Source organism: Gobius niger (genome assembly GCF_951799975.1).
Source record: "Gobius niger genome assembly, chromosome: 17".
In the NCBI taxonomy this organism is placed as follows: Eukaryota; Metazoa; Chordata; class Actinopteri; order Gobiiformes; family Gobiidae; genus Gobius; species Gobius niger.
In genome coordinates this window covers 19966989-19984583 of record NC_136868.1, presented here as the reverse complement: position 1 = coordinate 19984583, position 17595 = coordinate 19966989, and the positions used below count along the sequence as shown (strand labels likewise).

The window sequence follows — 17595 nt, the reverse complement described above, 5'->3', positions numbered from 1 at the left end:
GACCCAAGAACGGTACTTTTGAGTCAGTGTGAACGCAACCACAGCACATTGGGCAGGTGTTCTCGGAGCGGCTTCTGTCGCACTCTGGAGCGGAGCGGGTGTGGTGTGAGGGCTGACCTTAATCCCAGATAGTTTCACTTTCATTCCTCTTTTTTGAGCGAGGAAAGGACTTATTTTTAATGAACGCGCGCTGCATGACAGGACGTTTGGAATGGCTACACTTTGACACTTTATTTCAGTGAGATATTTTTTTTTTCTGCCCCCTGTCTCTCTCCTGCCTGCTGCGCAGAAAAGCTTTTCTCTCCATGTGCCCATTTAAGTGCATTTGTCCTTGGTCTTGCATATCAGCCTCACTGCATGTTTTCTGATCGTTGTCATGTGACTGATGATGCGGCTTTTGGAGCGAGAGCACAACACTACAGACTGAACTATCCACAAGCCCTCCGACGTGTGCAACATTGTCAACAAAAGTACTACCTCACTATTATTGGGCTTTTTCAGCAGTAAACTGATACTCTGATACTTTTTAACCTCCCTAAACGCTACGTCGTGGTGTGACTGTACAAACATGCACAAGGTTAACTCATCCACTTTGCCTGGAAGTCTTACATTACCAGTCTCCTTATTTACCAGTGACACAGATCATGCTCTTGCCTCATCTGTTGAGCAGGGCTGTCCTGGCCTTTAATGTTAATGAGCCTCCCGCTGCTGAGCTGCGTGGGCCTCCTCCTCGGTCAGTCAGACTAAAATAGGCCAGAGTCAGGGAACAAACTGATAAAATGCTAAACAGATGCTGGCCACCATAATTTACCTCTTCTTGCAGCGATGTCACAAAGGCACTAAGCAACAATAATACTCTTCTCGATGTGTGATTACAAGAGCAAGCCGGCGCTGGTTAATCTGGCAATTAATTTATGCTGTTGATTAGTTTAGGCTTGAAGTGGACCCCATAGTTTGGAGTCCGGTTACACAATGGATACTTATTTTATCAAATTGTACCTTCTATAAAATGCTTTTTATTTCGTCTTCTTAACCATATTTTCAAGGCTCTTTAAGCTACCTCTTACATTTTCAGCTGGACGATGTCTGTTACAAATAATTTGCCTATTATACCTAATAATAATTTTAACACTGTCAAACTGTGACGTCTGACATCTTTCTATGAAAATCTCTTCCCTCTATACGTGTCCTCTTCAACAATTTAGGCGACCATCATGTGGTCAAATTACTGTATTTTCCGGACTATAAGTCGCTCCGGAGTATAAGTAGCAAAAAATGTAAAATGAAGAAGAAAAAAACAAATATAAGTTTCACCAGCCTTAACAACTACCTGGGCATGGAGGCATAACTGCAAGGTTGACAAGCCTCTCCCGGCAGCACGTTGTTCATGCACCCATTTGCGAACCTGTTCTTCTTCCTGTGGTCATCTAGTTTAAAGCCCACGATTAGCTTTTTTTGTGTTCTTCATTGCAGTAAGAGTAACCTCCACTGCCAGTGCCTCACAAGTTTCTCGCTCACTCCAAACTTTCTTTCTGCTGCTCGATTACCGTTTTTTATATCTTCAGTGGTACAGCAGTAGCAGATACTGGTACACAAGCCTAGAGTGCCCTGTAGCGACTTTTGGTGTGAAAATAACAAACATTGTGGGATTAAATATTTTGATATATAAGTCGCACCTGAGTATAAGTCGCACCCCAAGCCAAACTATGAAAAACGTGCAACTTATAGTCTCGTTTACTCTGTCTTTTCTATGCAAGATCACCTGTTCATGCAAAAAGTATGAATAGACTAGGACATAGAACACCAAGTTTCATTTATTTCTTGTAAACATCATACTAAAAATAAAAAGCTTCTGTAATGTCATAAACACCCTTAATTTAATGTTCTTGGCTGTTTTAATCAAACTAGAAGCCAATTCCACTGCGTGAATCCTCTACTGCCACCGAGAGAGTGATTTTCTGTAAAAACACGGCTCCTTCTTCAAGCCGCATTATTACCTTTAACTGTCCCCGGAGCCTTCTGCCTAATAACATTGAGACTGTCACTGGCTTGGAGTAATTGATGTTGTACTCATTTGCTGCAGATGCTACCTACGCGGACCATACACGTACGTTTCAATCCAATCAGTACACGTAACAGAATGGCAACTCTTCAGAATCAATCCCATTAAAATGGTCTCCTTCGTCTGTGTTCCATTTTGTAATGTAGCTCGCTCGGCCAAACGGGTGCTGATTCAATATTCCTTGTGCCATTTCTTCCCACATTTCTGGCGCTAAGTGTGAAAGAATATGCATATGCACTCCTCCTTTAATGGATCTGATCTTGTTGTGAGATGTGATGTCAGCACTAACTTGGTGGCACCATGCATTAGGAGAAGTTTGGCTCTTGGGGTGGATGGGAATACTGGTCATGTATCATCGGTATTGTCAAAGCTTAAAGTTTTTAGTTCTTTTCGGTTTTCTTCCATCCCCTCCTTTCACTCTTGAATTATTCATTGACAATTTCAAAAAGTCAATAGTTTAGGGCTAAAAAAAGAGAGGAGCAAAAATGGTTGAGCTTTTATTTTTCTTTCTTTCTGGAGCAAACCTAAAACTTAAGATGAAATGTGTTTTCTACTTTGGCTACTGACTAACTTTTCAGAGTTTGTGATAATTCTTTCACTTTTTGGTTTAATTACATTTGCCTTATAATTTATCAAGAAGTAAACGGAATAAAAAAAGACATGAAAAAAAGCTTTTCTTTTGTCACACAGGAGTCAGGTCTTGTGGTTAGCACATGAGTATAGGGACAATTTCACAACTCAACTCATGTTGATAAAGAAAGCCCTATCTAGTTACAGTAAGGGTGCGTTCCCCTCTGAAATTGGATATGTCTGACTGTTGTGCCCTGCTGTCTCTTTGTAATCTGATGGAAAGTCTTCAGCTCTATTTTTCTAGGTCAGTCACTCTGTGAACTCCAGTGTGCATATTTGACATGGGGTTTTTAAGTGTCAGCCGGCACCAAAGAATGAACACTTTGTTCAAAGTAGTTAGCGTAATATGCCTATTATGAGTCTCCCATTGAAATAATGGCTGACTTAATATTTCTTTTTCTTCAAGTGACAGCTTGCTGCACGCTTTTGTGCTGATGATGATGGATTTGAGATTTGTTAGCAGCATTTTGTTTACCTCAACCGCAGCCTTGGCTCTCTCAAACTCCTCCTCCAGGGACTGGTGTCTGGACAAGAGGGCGCTGCCCCATCGCTGCTCCTTAGCAAGTCGAGCCTGCCACACCGGAACAGTTCATAACATATATGCACAAAGAAACAGATAACAGACAGATACACTTATGAATGCACATGTGCCACATGACATCAGCCATACACAGCTAGGCAGGGAGAGCTGCCGGGTTAGCGGTCTCTGCTTTCTCAGAAATATCCTCGGCTTCACAAAGCCCTGACATCCTTAGGAAGCCCAGCAGATACACCACTGTCAGCAACTAGCTCCCCTTTAGCCTAAAACCATGCTTTTCAGACTCTCCCATTCATCCCATGCATCGGCACATGCAATTACAGGCTCCACCATGAGAGACTCATACCTACCACCCCTCTCCTGTATTAAAGTGGCACGGTGCGGATGGTGCGTCAGAATGGACCGTGGTGATGTTAACGTGATTGTGCATTATGCCTGCATAGGGCTGTGAGGAGTAAATGGTTCAAATAACCTCTGCACAGATGTGAGTTTTGATACAGGACTGACTGTAGTAATATCTATATGTATCCTAGGGCAAGCATAGCCATTACAGGGACTGGCAATCGACTGTCTGTGAGTTGAGTCAGTGACTTCCTCCTGTGAGAGCTGCTATTACCCACAACGATTCCCATCTCCACAGCATGCCATTATGCAAGATTAATTGAGGTTACCTAATCTCTCTATTAACGGGCACTCTTTTCACTTCTTTTAGAAAATCACATAACCTGTCATTTCTATTTCAGCAAGTACAAAGTCTACACAGTTGGTCATTTCTTGAACTTAATGTTGGCACTGCTTCTGCTTTTGAAGCTCCTGTTGGTCAGGAAAACAGACCCACTCCTTATGTCCATGAACTGTGTTGTAAGTCTTTAGCGAAACAAAATTTGTGTTTGTTTGTCAATAAATTGCTTTCATCCTGACCAGCTATGTTTAATCCCAAATCTATTATTAATACAGGGGCTGAAAAGGGGATGTGGGACCAACACTAATGGGCTCAGAGTAAAGCTGCTGAATAATTTACACCCTATTAATCTAATAATGGCATCAGGAAACAAGACCCCTAATGTGCACCTACACAGACATCAACTCGGGAGGAAAGCGCTTGACATTTGGACCTTGTAGCACCACAAAGGAGAAGCCAACAGGGTGCCAAAACTTCCTGTTTGTGTTTTGTTTTGGCTTCTAGCAATTTTGGAAAAAAAATAGATTGAGATAATGTGATGCTGTTTTCCTGGTGCAAATGTAGAAGTCTTTTGATATACTGTATGAAAGGATGCACATAGAGAGGCTTACATGTCGTCCACTAATATACTGCCTGTTGAGCTGAAATGGAAGAATTACATGTGTTAGGACAAAATGGTGATTACTGGCACATAACGGATTGTTAGCCTTTACATGCAAACATTTTAACACCCCCATGTAAACATTTTCAACAATTACATCTCACAAACACAATTTCAAAATAAAAACTTACTTGACTTGCGAGGGCCGAGTCTGCATCTGCTTTGGTGTTTAATTCCAGAGCATTTTTATTCAGCGGCTCGATGTGACTTTTACAGTCTGTCGACCTAAAGCAGAAAACAGAATTTACAGGATTAGAACGGCATCAGCAGATGCCTGCAAGCTGTATTTGTGAGTTCACAAACACACAAAGATCCATCTTATGCTGTTCGCGCTGGTTTATTTGAATCTGCACCGTTCGTGGTTTGAGACAATCACATGGCAGTATTGCAATGAGAAGGAGGATTTAGCAATAGCTGACAACAACAAGCACTTTTATCGATACTTTTTAACAGGAGGATGGCCAGAAAAAACGCAAGGTTTGATGCTACACACTCAATATTGAACAGATTTGCTCTAGTGGTCGTTTGTTGTTTTGAGACTTTGCTAACGCTCGGCAAAAACAAGGTGCGCTTCATCCAATCAGCTGTAAATGCTGCATCCTTTTCAAAAAATTTGAGTGATTCCCGATTGATATTACTGTGCTGATATTTTGTTATAGTATTGTTAATTGACACCGATTAGAAAAACAAAGATTTTAGATTTGTAGTAATATCTTTGAACATGGACAGTAGATAGACCTCCCATATGTAAAATTCACAATCAACAAAGTACAGTAAAAGAAAATAATCATGACAAGAAGAGTCTCCTGTGAGTTTACTCTTGATTAGAGTTCACAATCACAATATGATCGCCAAGACTGTTCCAGTGGACCACCACGGCGAAGTCCTATCGACAGTCTACATGCATCACCACTCTTAGGAACAAAACTTACCACAGAAACTCATTGGAGGAGTTTTTAGACGAACGCCGTCTCTCCAGTTTCCACTTCTTGTTGCCATTTCTTTCCACATTCGGGTTCAGGTCCTCCCATTTGTCGAGCTGTGACCCAATGGTAACTAATAAAATATGGAAACAAAGTTCTAATTGTTAGTTTTTTCATTTTCACCTTAGTTGGCGTGTGCATGTTCCTGTTGTAATATTAGCAGTGGAGTTATCTTTCATTTTTGTTTACATTTCATTATACGAAATTTCTCATGCAATTTCAATAAATGCTAAAGCAATCATTTTGCACTTAGCTTTTCAAAACCTCATTTAAATCTCTTCGTACAAAACAATGAGAAAAGCCAGTGGGTACTAAATGATCTGGCCCCTTTTGTGCAACTCATTCATCACATCTCCATGAATTATTCATCCTATCTGTCTCCTGGCTGTGCATACTTACTGATCATAGAAGACTTTGACCTTTCAACTTGCTAATACAAACATAATTAACTGTTACACCATTTTCTTACTTGTGCATTAGCTTAAGTAACGATAGCCCTGTTTTAACATGTATGAGGCCAGTCCTGTCGGGAGTGATGGGAACTGTAGTTGCTGTGGACCGCGGGGATCTCATGCAGGGAGATTGATGACTGAGAGTCAATTGTGAAAGAGGAGGACATTGTGTCATATATAGGACATGTAAACATGTTTGAACCTGAGTCTAGCGACACTCTCTCAGGGGTCCGAGCGTCCACCGCTGTTGTCTCCACCTCCACCTGAATGAGCTCCGTCTCGTCGGTTTTCTTTCGGTGTGAGCTGTTCTTGTGACTGTCGCGGCGAGATATCAAGGGGATCTTCTTGTCCTTGCTGTGCCTCCGCTCTCCTGGTTCACTCAGGTCGAGGAGGTCCAGGGTAGACGACAAAACTATTGGAAAGACCACAGTCTCTTTAGACCAAAGCAGATGCAACGGCACTGAATAAAATGTATTGTGTGGATCAGTATTGTTAACAGTTTGCATCGAATAAGCAATTTGTCAAGTTGCCAGCTGTGCAACGCCATTGTTTACTGTTACTCTATGTTACTCTAATCATTATCTGCAAGAAAGAGCATAACACATAGAGACGGATCCTTCTTAAAGTGGATTTTGGAACAGTTCCAAGTAAAGGAAAACACACATAAAGCAACTTTTTGTGGCATAAGTTTTTGCTACTTTCCAAAGTCCCTTGCTGTTTTTGGTGCAACGAGAGCTTCAAACTAGTGAATGACTGCATAATTGGCGCTCTGCTGTTTCATGACAACCAACTGAGAGCATTTGTTGACTGAAATCTCCGAGTAATTAGAGAATGCGCTTGCTTTCCATGCCTGGTACTCTTTAGATGACAAGCACAATTGCAAATCAAGGGATGCACACCCTTGGGAAGGTGCCTGAAGAGTCTTAGCATAGAAAAGTCTTGCGGATTGATCATAAAAGGGAAAGTGATGTTGATTTTGTCAGCGCCCTTAAGTCTCCCTGAATTTGCAGAAAAGAGGCTGATGAGGTGGATGGCAAAAGAAAAAAAGTCACTTCTGTTTCAGAGTAGAACAGTCTGGCCTTGAGAAGTCACTCACTTCCCACCTTGTTCTTTTTTTTTGTCCCTGGAGCAGTGGGAAACTGCAGAGCGTGATGTCCCATCTCAAGACCTTGATCTATAGGTCTGGTCAGGAGCACCTTGCCGGAATGCTTAGCCTGTTGTGCATGTTTTGTGTTGATGAAGGAATCCAAAGAAACCGAACAAACCTAGGATTCTTATGTGGCATTTTAATTGTATGTGTGTAATGTTTATGTTATTCTTGGTATTATGTGTTTTAAATGTTTGACTCATTTTTCTTTGCAAGACAAATTTACCTACGGTTAGAAATAAAGCCTAACCTAACCTGGGAATCAAACCAGTGACCTTCATCTGCAACTTAAAGGAATAGGCCACCGTTTTTACATACTAAAATATGTTCTTACCTCACTTTAGTCGAGTTAATATATCCCCGTCTGGTCTTTGTCCGCGCGCTCCGTCACGCAAACGGAGCACATACGCAGCCTCTCCCACATGTCACATAGCTCCGAAAAAGCTCACGATAGAAGCTACCAAGCTCTTCCACGTGTTCCCTATTTAAATAAAGTTACGTGAAGTGTTTTCATGCGAAGTATATTTACACAGAAATGTAACATGTCGATTTTATAAGCAAATAAAAAGGGGGACTATATTGTGAGGCGTAATGATACGAGGAGTAAAACGTCCGCGCAGTAACTCCTAAAGGTTATTGACGGAAGTGAGCGGGGGAAGTCTTTAGGAGTTACTACGCGGACGCTGTGCTCCTCGTATCATTACGCCTCACAATATAGTCCCCTTTTTTATTTGCTTATAAAATTGACATGTTACATTTCTGTGTAAATATACTTCGCATGAAAACACTTCACGTAACTTTATTTAAATAGGGAACACGTGAGCTTTTTTGGAGCTATGTGACATGTGGGAGAGGCTGCGTATGTGCTCCGTTTGCCTGGCAGAGCGCACGGACAAAGACCATACGGGGATATATTAACACGTCTAAAGTGAGGTAAGAACATATCTTAGTATGTAAAAACGGTGGCCTATTCCTTTAAGCCCTGACAGAGACTGGAAAGGCTTATTGAGTGGTTATTGACTGGCCAGTTTAAAAGCTCCATGAACATAATAATGAAGCCAAAGTTCTTCTGGAACAGAAAACTACAAGCCAATGAATCGACTGCTGCTAAATAATCATGTAAGAGTTTTAAACAATTGCAAAACATTGGCTTAAAAAAGCTCCTCTGTGTTTTTGTTTTATACAAGCCTGATTAGGAGTAGCGCTGCTGGAAACCATTTTGCAAACAGGCATGAGGAAGGTAGCTGAAAAATGACACAGAATATTGCAGTAAAGCAGGTGAAATACCCGGCTGTGTTCAGTATTTAGTAACAATTTGACAATTGATTGACCCTGCACATGAGCTGATATAAATCAACATTTTATGTTTATGTACATTCTATGAATTGATTTCAGAAAAAAAGCAAAGATATGACAGAGAAACAAGCTTACAGAGAGGGAGGACAATATGGAAATTGAAGCTGTAAATATTATGATGTGAAGTTGCCTCGGTTGATTCTCTTGGTTGATCAATCACTTGTGTATCAGTGAGTTAAGTAAGAGAAGAGTGCCTATGCCTCTTGCATAATCTGGGAATCGCTGACAATAAGAAAAAAGTAAAGCGCCGTGTGAAGCCTGTAGGGTGTAGTGGATAATGAGGTTAAACCCACGTCACTGTGTTGACTGGAAAAGCCTTGTTGCTATGTACAGTATATATAATCGTTTTTCTGAACTGCTTTCCCCATCCCCCCAAAAACGTGACACTTAAAAGGAGTAAATCTGCCTGTAATAATTAATGCACATGCATAATTTTTGCTAAAGGCTGTAACATGTTTTACACCTAATCAGTCCTTTCCAGCTCTATCACAACCATTGATTTTCCGGCTAATTCCTGGTCGTCGAATCCGTCAATTGCTCTTCACACGGTAACCAGAATCATACATGATCTTTATCCTGCCCTGCTTTTGTTATGAATGTACATTTTTATTATGTATTTTGTAATTACTACTTGGAGAGCCCAACAGCTTTGTGGAGGCAGAAGATAGGAGAGACATTTCGCATCATTGGTCGACACTTTGCCGCCTGAATCGACACAGTTAGTGGCCAGTTTGAAGATGATTAATCCCATCAGAAGCAATCTGTTTCACAAAATCACCCCATGAAAGATGGTCCAACTCATGTGGAAAAGTCAAGATGTCAAGTTGAACTCAAACACTCATCAGTAGAATTCAAAGATGGATTTCTTTTCTTTTTTTTTTAAGTTGGATACAAATGTGTGGTTTTTTTGGTTCTTTACCGGCGGTGTTGGAGGTTACCGGTCGGGAAACCCCATCGCACTTGGTCTCACACAGGAAATCATCAATAGAGGGGCTCAGGAGTGGACGGCTCTCTTGTTGCTCGCTCACCAGCTGCAAGGGAAAAAAAGACATGACTTCTGAGTCTCTCATATTACCTGATTACACGGTGTGGGATGTGCAGTTTGTTATATAAAAAAAAAAACATGCAACAAAACCAAAGTTACAACAGTCATCAATCCTGAGCAGGACCAGCAGAAACTCAATCAGTCCGAGTGGGGTCAGCATTGTGACTAGCACGATTTGTCTACACAGTCATTTCTCAAAGACACGCACATATGTGGAGATTTGGCGATGTTAGTGGGCCCTTGTAAATAAATGTTAGTGAATCCAATTAGCTCTACGACAAAACAGACCGTGCTCCCACCTGAGTCTGTAGTTGCTGGGCCAAAAACAACTAGATGTCTTATCAATAAAACACTTTTTGCGCACTCTCTTCTTTTGTGATCTATGAATATGCTTCTCGCCATGCCTGTGGTGCATTCAGAAAAGGTTACATCCAAGTCATTACCGAGGGCCTGAAGCTTTATAGTACAGGTGCTGCTGGTGTCTATTTAGCCCTACATGACTTATCATTGAAAAGAGCCCCTGCTGTTGTCTGTGCAGTGCGTATCTAGCATTGGCAGAAAATAGGCCTGGCATTTGCTGGTGTTGCTCTCCGGGCATGTACACACAAGCAGAATATTAATGCAGGGAAAGCTTTTATTAGCAGGTTCAGACATTTCACTGTATTTTTTCACAGGTCAAGGTCCTATTTAACCCTGGATTCTCATGCCCAACTCCAGTGACACCTTAAAGGGATATTTCAGGATTTTTGACATAGGGCCTAATTTCCTAGTTATCCAGAGTGTTGTTGATTTCTGGAGGTATACAGTGGGGAAGAAGCATGTTAACACTTTGGAGTTTCTTCCTCCCACTGCATATATATTTATAATTCATGTAGTTCAAAGGACAAAAAAAAGACAGAAAGGAGCATTACTCACAGATGGAGGTCCTCTACAAAAAACGCTAGCACGTCGCAAGTAATTAGTTTTCGAGTTTGTGCTCATAATAAAGAAACAGCTCCAGTTCAATACTTGAAACAGCTCTGGTTCAATACTTGAAACAGCTCTGGTTCAATACTTGCAGTAAAACCACCAGATTTCACTTGCTCTGTACATTCTCGTCTCCCCAAAGACGCCGTGGCCAGTCGTGTTGTTGTTTTCTGGGAAGCTCAGATTTATTGGCTGATGTATTACTCTGTCATGCCCTTAGTAAATGGCATTATTGGAAGCTATAAATTGGCTTTGGCTTCTGGCTTATAGGACCACATACTGTAAAATTACTTTCTGTATCACAAATTATCTTGATATAATTATTTTAATTCTGCAAAACAAATCATTTTTGTGACCTTTATGTTTTACTGACAATGAACCGAAAGCTTTTGTAATTTTGCTTGGTCAACAAATGCTTGAAAAGTTATTGCCAAAGAATAAAAAATGTACTTCTCACATTTTGTGAATGCAAATTTAGGTGTCAAGCTTTCACCCTTTTGTGATAGCTCTCATTGACAGACTGGCTAAAGGTCATATCTGTCAAAATCTCTGCACATGAGCCGCATAGTTATCATCCTGTTCATTAAACCTATTTTGATGGAACAAAAATATGTAGATTAGGCAGAGTCTAATGTGTGTCTACTTGCTTCGTGCTTCATCACACATTGTACTGTATGCCTTATGTTTTAATGACTTGCAGTGGATCATAGTGATAGTTTTAGCCTGGGGCTACATGCTGGATTCCGGTCCCTGCAATTTTTATGTTACATAGAGGCAGATCTGAAATGATCTGTGTCACGTCTAGGTTTTTAGTGTGCTTGGCTTAAGAACAAGAAAGCCCTTGGTTTGATTGGGATGGGAGGGGTCTTTTTGTATAGAGTTGGCATGTTCTCCCTCACCCTGCAAGGCCAGAATGATGCCCCTCTGTACTTTTTATACACAGGGATATCAGTCTGGGCAGGACGCCCTCGTTCACTGCTCATGCCAAACTCACGCAATGAGATTTGTTAATTTTGCCGCTCTTGAGGCGTGGTGGTTCCCTCAATAACAATCTACAGACGGCGCACGGGAGAGAGCGCTTTTTTATTGGTGGTAAATGACTGAGAGCACATCGACAGTAGATGACTTTTGTGATTCATGATCCTGTTTGAATATTAACCACTAATGAACCACTAATATGAACCACTAATAACCCGGCAACAACAACACATGTCCGCCCTTCGCTGATTGGTTTACTCCGCTTCCTGTTTGCTTTCTTATATTGTATATTCCGCTCTCTGACCAAACTCGTCGCTGGTACATGTTCTCCCCATGCTCCTATGGGTTCTTTCCATCTGGGACGAGGCTTCCCTAAAAAGATTCTGAAATCTCATGGAAACTAGCTACCATTTCAACACTAGGACTAGTGCCCTATCAGAAGCTTTTTTTTGTAATGAATCCTCAGATTACTTGCAGTGGCATCATGTGTATGTGCTGTAATTACTGCCATTGAACTGAACGAGTAAGGCCAACACAAGGACTAAAAACCAGACAAACAATTCTTTGCCCTTGCAGAGAATTGCAGACCTTGCAAACCTGGTTTTAGCTCAGTTTTACATCCAGGTGACATAAAGTAATGAAACAAGGCCTAGACGTAGTTGAACCCGGTGTGCCTACATGGAAAATAAAAGGTTAATTGATGCCTCAACACAGAAGGTTAAGTAAAAATGAACAGATATACACTGTGTTGCTAACAGGATGTAAAATCTCTAGGGACACTGTAGTTCCACTTAATGTAAACGGGGAAAAAGCTCCCCCTATGATTGCCACAAGGGCCAATTTTAAATAATGGGTTTGAGAGTCGAAGATGCGATTTACCACTCATCCAGTAAATGAGGATGAGAGAGCTTCCCACATCCATCTGGGGACATGCACCAGCCACTTTGCTTGATTGCTAACACCAATTACTGGTTCACTATTAGCAGCCCATTATTAGACATGGCCTCTTGACACATAAAGGTAGAGCTCTCCACCGAAAATGAGTTTTCTAGGTTTTTGCTTGGTCTGGTTTTTGCTCATAACTTTAAAATGATGTGGCAATTTGTTTATGCGATTAAAATGAAGTCATGGAAAAACTTCAGCTAATTACGCCACTTGGGCCTAACTCCTGGAGGTGTTCTGTTTTGGGAACCGCGAACCACTGAAAATAGAGCATAGAGGATCATGGGAGTTGGAGAAAACACGATTGGAGGAGTCGTAAACAGTACTTTAAATAACGGCCTCTGGTTGGTTATACATTTGCATCAACTTTTTTTTTTACTTCCTCATCAAAACACATAGTGAGGTTTTGTTTTAACCTCTTATTCTCACCTGAACCTTATCTTATTCTCTCCAGTTTGGCTTTACCCAAATCTAAAAGCTTCTTGAAACAAGTGTCAAAATAGCGACAAAAATGAGAGGAAAAAGAGGATGAAGATGCAACAAAAAGTGGCAAAAATGAGATGAAAAAGAACATTTAAAAAGGTGACATGACGTTTGTAGCATTTCTAGGTCTTAGCTTTCAAATGAGGGCAGCGCCTTTAGATTTGGGTAAAGCTGAACTGAAGAAAATGCACTTGGCTAAGTGATCACACATTTTTTTTGTAATTCTACATATTTAGTCCTCCCTCTTTTGCACTCTAAACGCCAGCCCACACTCCGATAACTGTCAGAGTGTCTGGACCTACGTTTTTATGGTCCAGACACTTTGATCAAGCTTGTTCGTGATCAGTCTCTTTCTTTCGCAGAATAGCATTTTGCTGGTAACAAATGATTTCCACAAGAGGCATAACTGCACCCCCTGCTGGTTTTTTGTATAACTACATCTAAGTAGGGGTATTTTCTAATCTAGACTCAGGCATTTTTTTTGTAAGTAACACAAAAAGGCAAAGGCTCTGTTGTGTGTTGTTCCTAAAGCCTGAATAACGCATCAAACAAGAAAATGTTCTGACTTTGAGCAATGTTTGGACTAGCAGCGAGCATCTGTTTTATATTTACAGATGTCCTTGTTCTTGTGTGCATCGGTGACCGTGATGGACCTACTCCCACAGGTCTCCATAGCTGTAAGTTGTGTGAGTCACGCAGCAGCTCGTGCCTTAGGCAGAACGACAACTGTGTGTCTTTAGGACTGTCTAGTTTTAATACATTTACAATGGACTCAAAAGTTTTCCGCTTAAGTACAGGGTTTCTGCAGGGAATAAAAAAATGAATTGTGCCAAAATCAAGGCCTTAAAAGGTATTAAAAAGCAGTGAATTTAAACTGGCATTAAATCTAAATTTCTTGGAAAATTATGACATTGCTCAACATTTTTACTGGATTCATTAAAATTATGGTCTAATTTCATATTCATATTCACTTGCAGTTTTGGTTGAAATTAAGCACATTTATTTTGCTCAAAAGTTGCCTGTTTGGTTCATTTCTCTTTCCTCTGTTGGATGAAATGTTTGCAAATCTTAAGAAATTAAATGTGCAGCCTTTTTATTCTCTGTTTGTGGCATTAAATTATAGTATTTGGGCTTTAAAATGGCTTTATTAAAAAAGTAAAATAAAAAATACAGATTCTGGATAAAATTTGTGTCAGAGTTAAGTGTTCAGACCCTAAACGACTGCTGAGACATTTCATCTCTTATTACATCATTGTTGAGCTGTTTAGGTGAATGTAGATATTTTTAAGAATAAGAGAGGGTAATACTGAACCCACTGTATATTGTGATAAATAATACAGAAGCCTGAGCTATACAATGTAAGTCATACAAAAGGCATTGTTCATTGTGTCACCTGAGGACGCTGCTTTTTTCTAATTTTGTAAAGACATCCTCCTTCTCCAGTTTCCTCTTATTTCCTGTTGAATTGGCAGATCTGGTTGCTCTTGTTATTAATAGTGTCTCTTTGTCCTTACAGTATGTCACCAGTCTCATCCAGACGTAAGCCTTGCCTCGTCATCTTTAAGCCCACTCCTCTGACGCTCAGGTCCACAGAGAGTATATAAGTGGACAAATGGAGCTGAGCCGACTTGACATGTGGCGTAAGGAGCCGTAGCCTGTCACTTAGCCTCTGTCATTGGCATCAAGCTGGGATCACGGCACCTGCGATAGCCAAAGCCCTGTCTGACCATGAAGAAATGACAAAGCAAATGGCCAGTTTGCCATAGTACCTTTGTTTTTCATTTTTCTCAGTTTTACCGCCCATTCTCCAGTGGTTTGAGAAGGGACAAAACACTTACATAACAGCCTCCATAGTGTCTAATGCTTTCTCTCAGAAAAGGCATGAAAAATGTATGTACTACTCTCTGAAAACAATGTTGACCTTAGACATCTGCTTATGCGAGCTCTGCTATAATTCTCTGCTATAATTTAATTCAAGTAAGTGATTAAAAAAAAAAAGTTAACAGAAGTAAATTTATTGCAAAGATAAAATACTATTGTGCAATATTCATGATACGTGATTTTAATAATTTAGCTCTTTTCAGGCAAAGAAAGGATCACTTTTGTCTGTTTGATCTTAACCTTCTTCCCATCGGTTTTAAATGTTTGTACCTGTTTTCACCCCTGCATTGACATGATTTTGAAGGTGAGCTCTGTCTAAACCTAAGCCTCGTAATCGAGGTTTTTGCGGCTTTATATGAACTTTGAGAACAGTTATTTAACAGTAAAAGTTACTGTCGAAGTGCCAAGTCATGCTGTAACTTTCCCTCTTGTGTGATGAGTCAGCATGGTACAGTTATGTCTGCTCCATATGGCCTAGTACATTAACAGCTTATTAGGCCTAGACAGAAAATGCTGTACTATTAAAGATCCTAGAGCATGCTTTAAAACACAGACACATTAAGGAGAGGACACACACACACACACACACACACACACAGCAGTGCACACACTCTTCTATACAAAAGCAATCAGGACAGAGCACAAAACTCGTGCTGGCATCTGGCTCTGACTTCATCAGCTTACACTTGGAGAGCCGCAGAGAAGTGAAAAGCTCAGCACAGGCCACAGTAGCTGCTGCTCCACAGTGTATGTATACAGACAGCAGTCTGAGCCCAATGCCATGCTGTGGAGCATGGCATTTTGGAAACAACATTCACACTATGTTTACGCCAAGGATTAGCTGCTTATGAGGTGTAAAATTTACATGGGGCAAGTTTTTTTGACCCGATTAAATGCATAAATTTGTTTTGACCCTGCGGTTAATCCCACTCCTCCCTTTGCGCCGCTGCTACGTATATGCACAATCAATGTGAACTGAGTGAGTGAATCCAGAGGTTAATTTGAAAGCATAAGCTGTGTTTCTGCACTAATTGTATTCTCTCATTTTATAAACGAGGGGGCGTTATGTGCTTTGGACTTGTATTGATTATAAGATTATTGTGGTGATAGTATTGAGGTTTCATACCCCATAGAGCAGCTTTAAAGACAGAGATACGGAGGCTAAATTTAGTACACAGTTCAGAGCAGTTGTAGCATCCTAAAGCATAGGTGCTAACTGAAGAGAGAGAAGTGGAGCCACTGATGGCAAGGGAGAGGGTGCTGAAATGCTGTGCCCACCTTGGTAGTCACTGTGAGGAGGGGCTTTCCTTCTGATGACGCCTTACTGGGTATCTCCTTCAGGACCATGGCAACGGTCTTATCTGCAGACCTAGAGTCTTTCCCCTACAACAGTGAAATCAACAACGTCTCTGTCAGGAAAGTTGGACAAACCAGAGATTAGCCCTGGTCCAGGGCATTAATAAAACACTTTAGTTGATGGAAGCACTGTTTAACTGTCTAAAGTAACAGACATTTGCACAAGACTATGGCAATGAGACGAGGGTCACCGCACGATGTGGAGGTGTGTACAACGTGATGACAGCAGTGTGTTTACAGTGTGACAGGTCTGGACACTTTGCACAGACCTGTCACATGTGTTCAGTGCATGAACAATGTGGGACAGTTGGTGAGAGTTTATGATTTGGGCAAAATTTCCATTTACTGTACACATTTCTGTCTATTATTATTACATGTTATTTAAAAGCTTTAAAGGAACAGGCCACCGTTTTTTCATACTGAGATATGTTCTTACCTGAGCTTATAGACGATGATTGATGACTGATGCGTACCTGTCTGGTCTTTGTGTGTGCGCTCAGTAATGCACAAAGACCAAAGATGTTGCTAGCATTTAGCCTCTCTTCCTCTCCTATGGGGCCAAACGGGGGTGAAGTTAGAACCGACCAAGCTCTTCCACGTTTGTCCTATTTTAATACGGTTATGTGAGTAGTTACGCGATCCAAGTATAGTTACACAAACTTAAACATGTCGATTTTCTAAGCGGATAAAAAGGGGAACTATATTGTAAGGCGTAATAATACATAAGGAGCATTTCGACGTCGAAGTGCTCCTTAGGTGTTGTTAGAAAATTGACATGTGTAATTTTGTGCAACCTTACATGGATCATGCAACTGCTCACGTAACCGTATTTAAATAGTGATAACATGGAAGAGCTTGGTCGCTTCTATCTTCCCCTCCGTTTGGCCCCATGGTAGAGAAGAGGAGAGGCTAAATGCATGTTCGGTCTTGTTGCGTGACTGAGCACACGCACAAAGACCAGACAGTTACGCATCAACTCATCTAAGCTCAAGTAAGAACATATCTCAGTATGGAAAAATGGTGACCTGTTCCTTTAAGAGAACGTTTTTCACATACATTGAGATTATGTTGACAGAATACAAAATCCTCTACTGTAATTTCTCCCATTGAACATTTGACAGTTTTTTTTACTCCAAAGATTTAATTCTTATATGAAATAACATTGTGCTCTGCAGTTTGACCCATATTGCAGTACACAACAGAGATCAGACATGCCCTTTTTGTCTACTGTAAGATGCATCAGGAAGGGCATCTACGTAGAGCTAAATATGTTCTGATTAATTACTCCACTGTGGTTGATTGTATATTATTGTTGCGGCCCCAGAAATACCACGCGCTGTCTTTGTTTCAAATGAATTAAGATGTGCTCAAAACCCCCTTAGCTCAATCTTGTGAGCAGATTTCACAGCGACCATTATCTATTTCCTCACCTG

At 40.8% G+C, this 17595-nt stretch overlaps 1 protein-coding gene across 3 annotated transcripts in view; it reads right to left on the bottom strand.

The window, feature by feature from the left end:
• Positions 1-17595, bottom strand: part of pex5la (peroxisomal biogenesis factor 5-like a) — a 59898-nt gene that overhangs the window by 9920 nt on the left and 32383 nt on the right. Inside the window, exons 2-8 of one of the 3 annotated variants that reach the window (XM_079575140.1) lie at positions 16085-16189; positions 9431-9542; positions 6211-6420; positions 5506-5629; positions 4705-4798; positions 4524-4553; positions 3168-3263 (exon numbers count right to left, since the gene is read on the bottom strand). In XM_079575140.1, coding sequence (XP_079431266.1) covers positions 3168-3263; positions 4524-4553; positions 4705-4798; positions 5506-5629; positions 6211-6420; positions 9431-9542; positions 16085-16189 — 771 coding nt within the window. The remainder of the gene's footprint in view (positions 1-3167; positions 3264-4523; positions 4554-4704; positions 4799-5505; positions 5630-6210; positions 6421-9430; positions 9543-16084; positions 16190-17595) is intronic. The other 2 variants (XM_079575141.1, XM_079575142.1) reach the window with 2 other exon arrangements.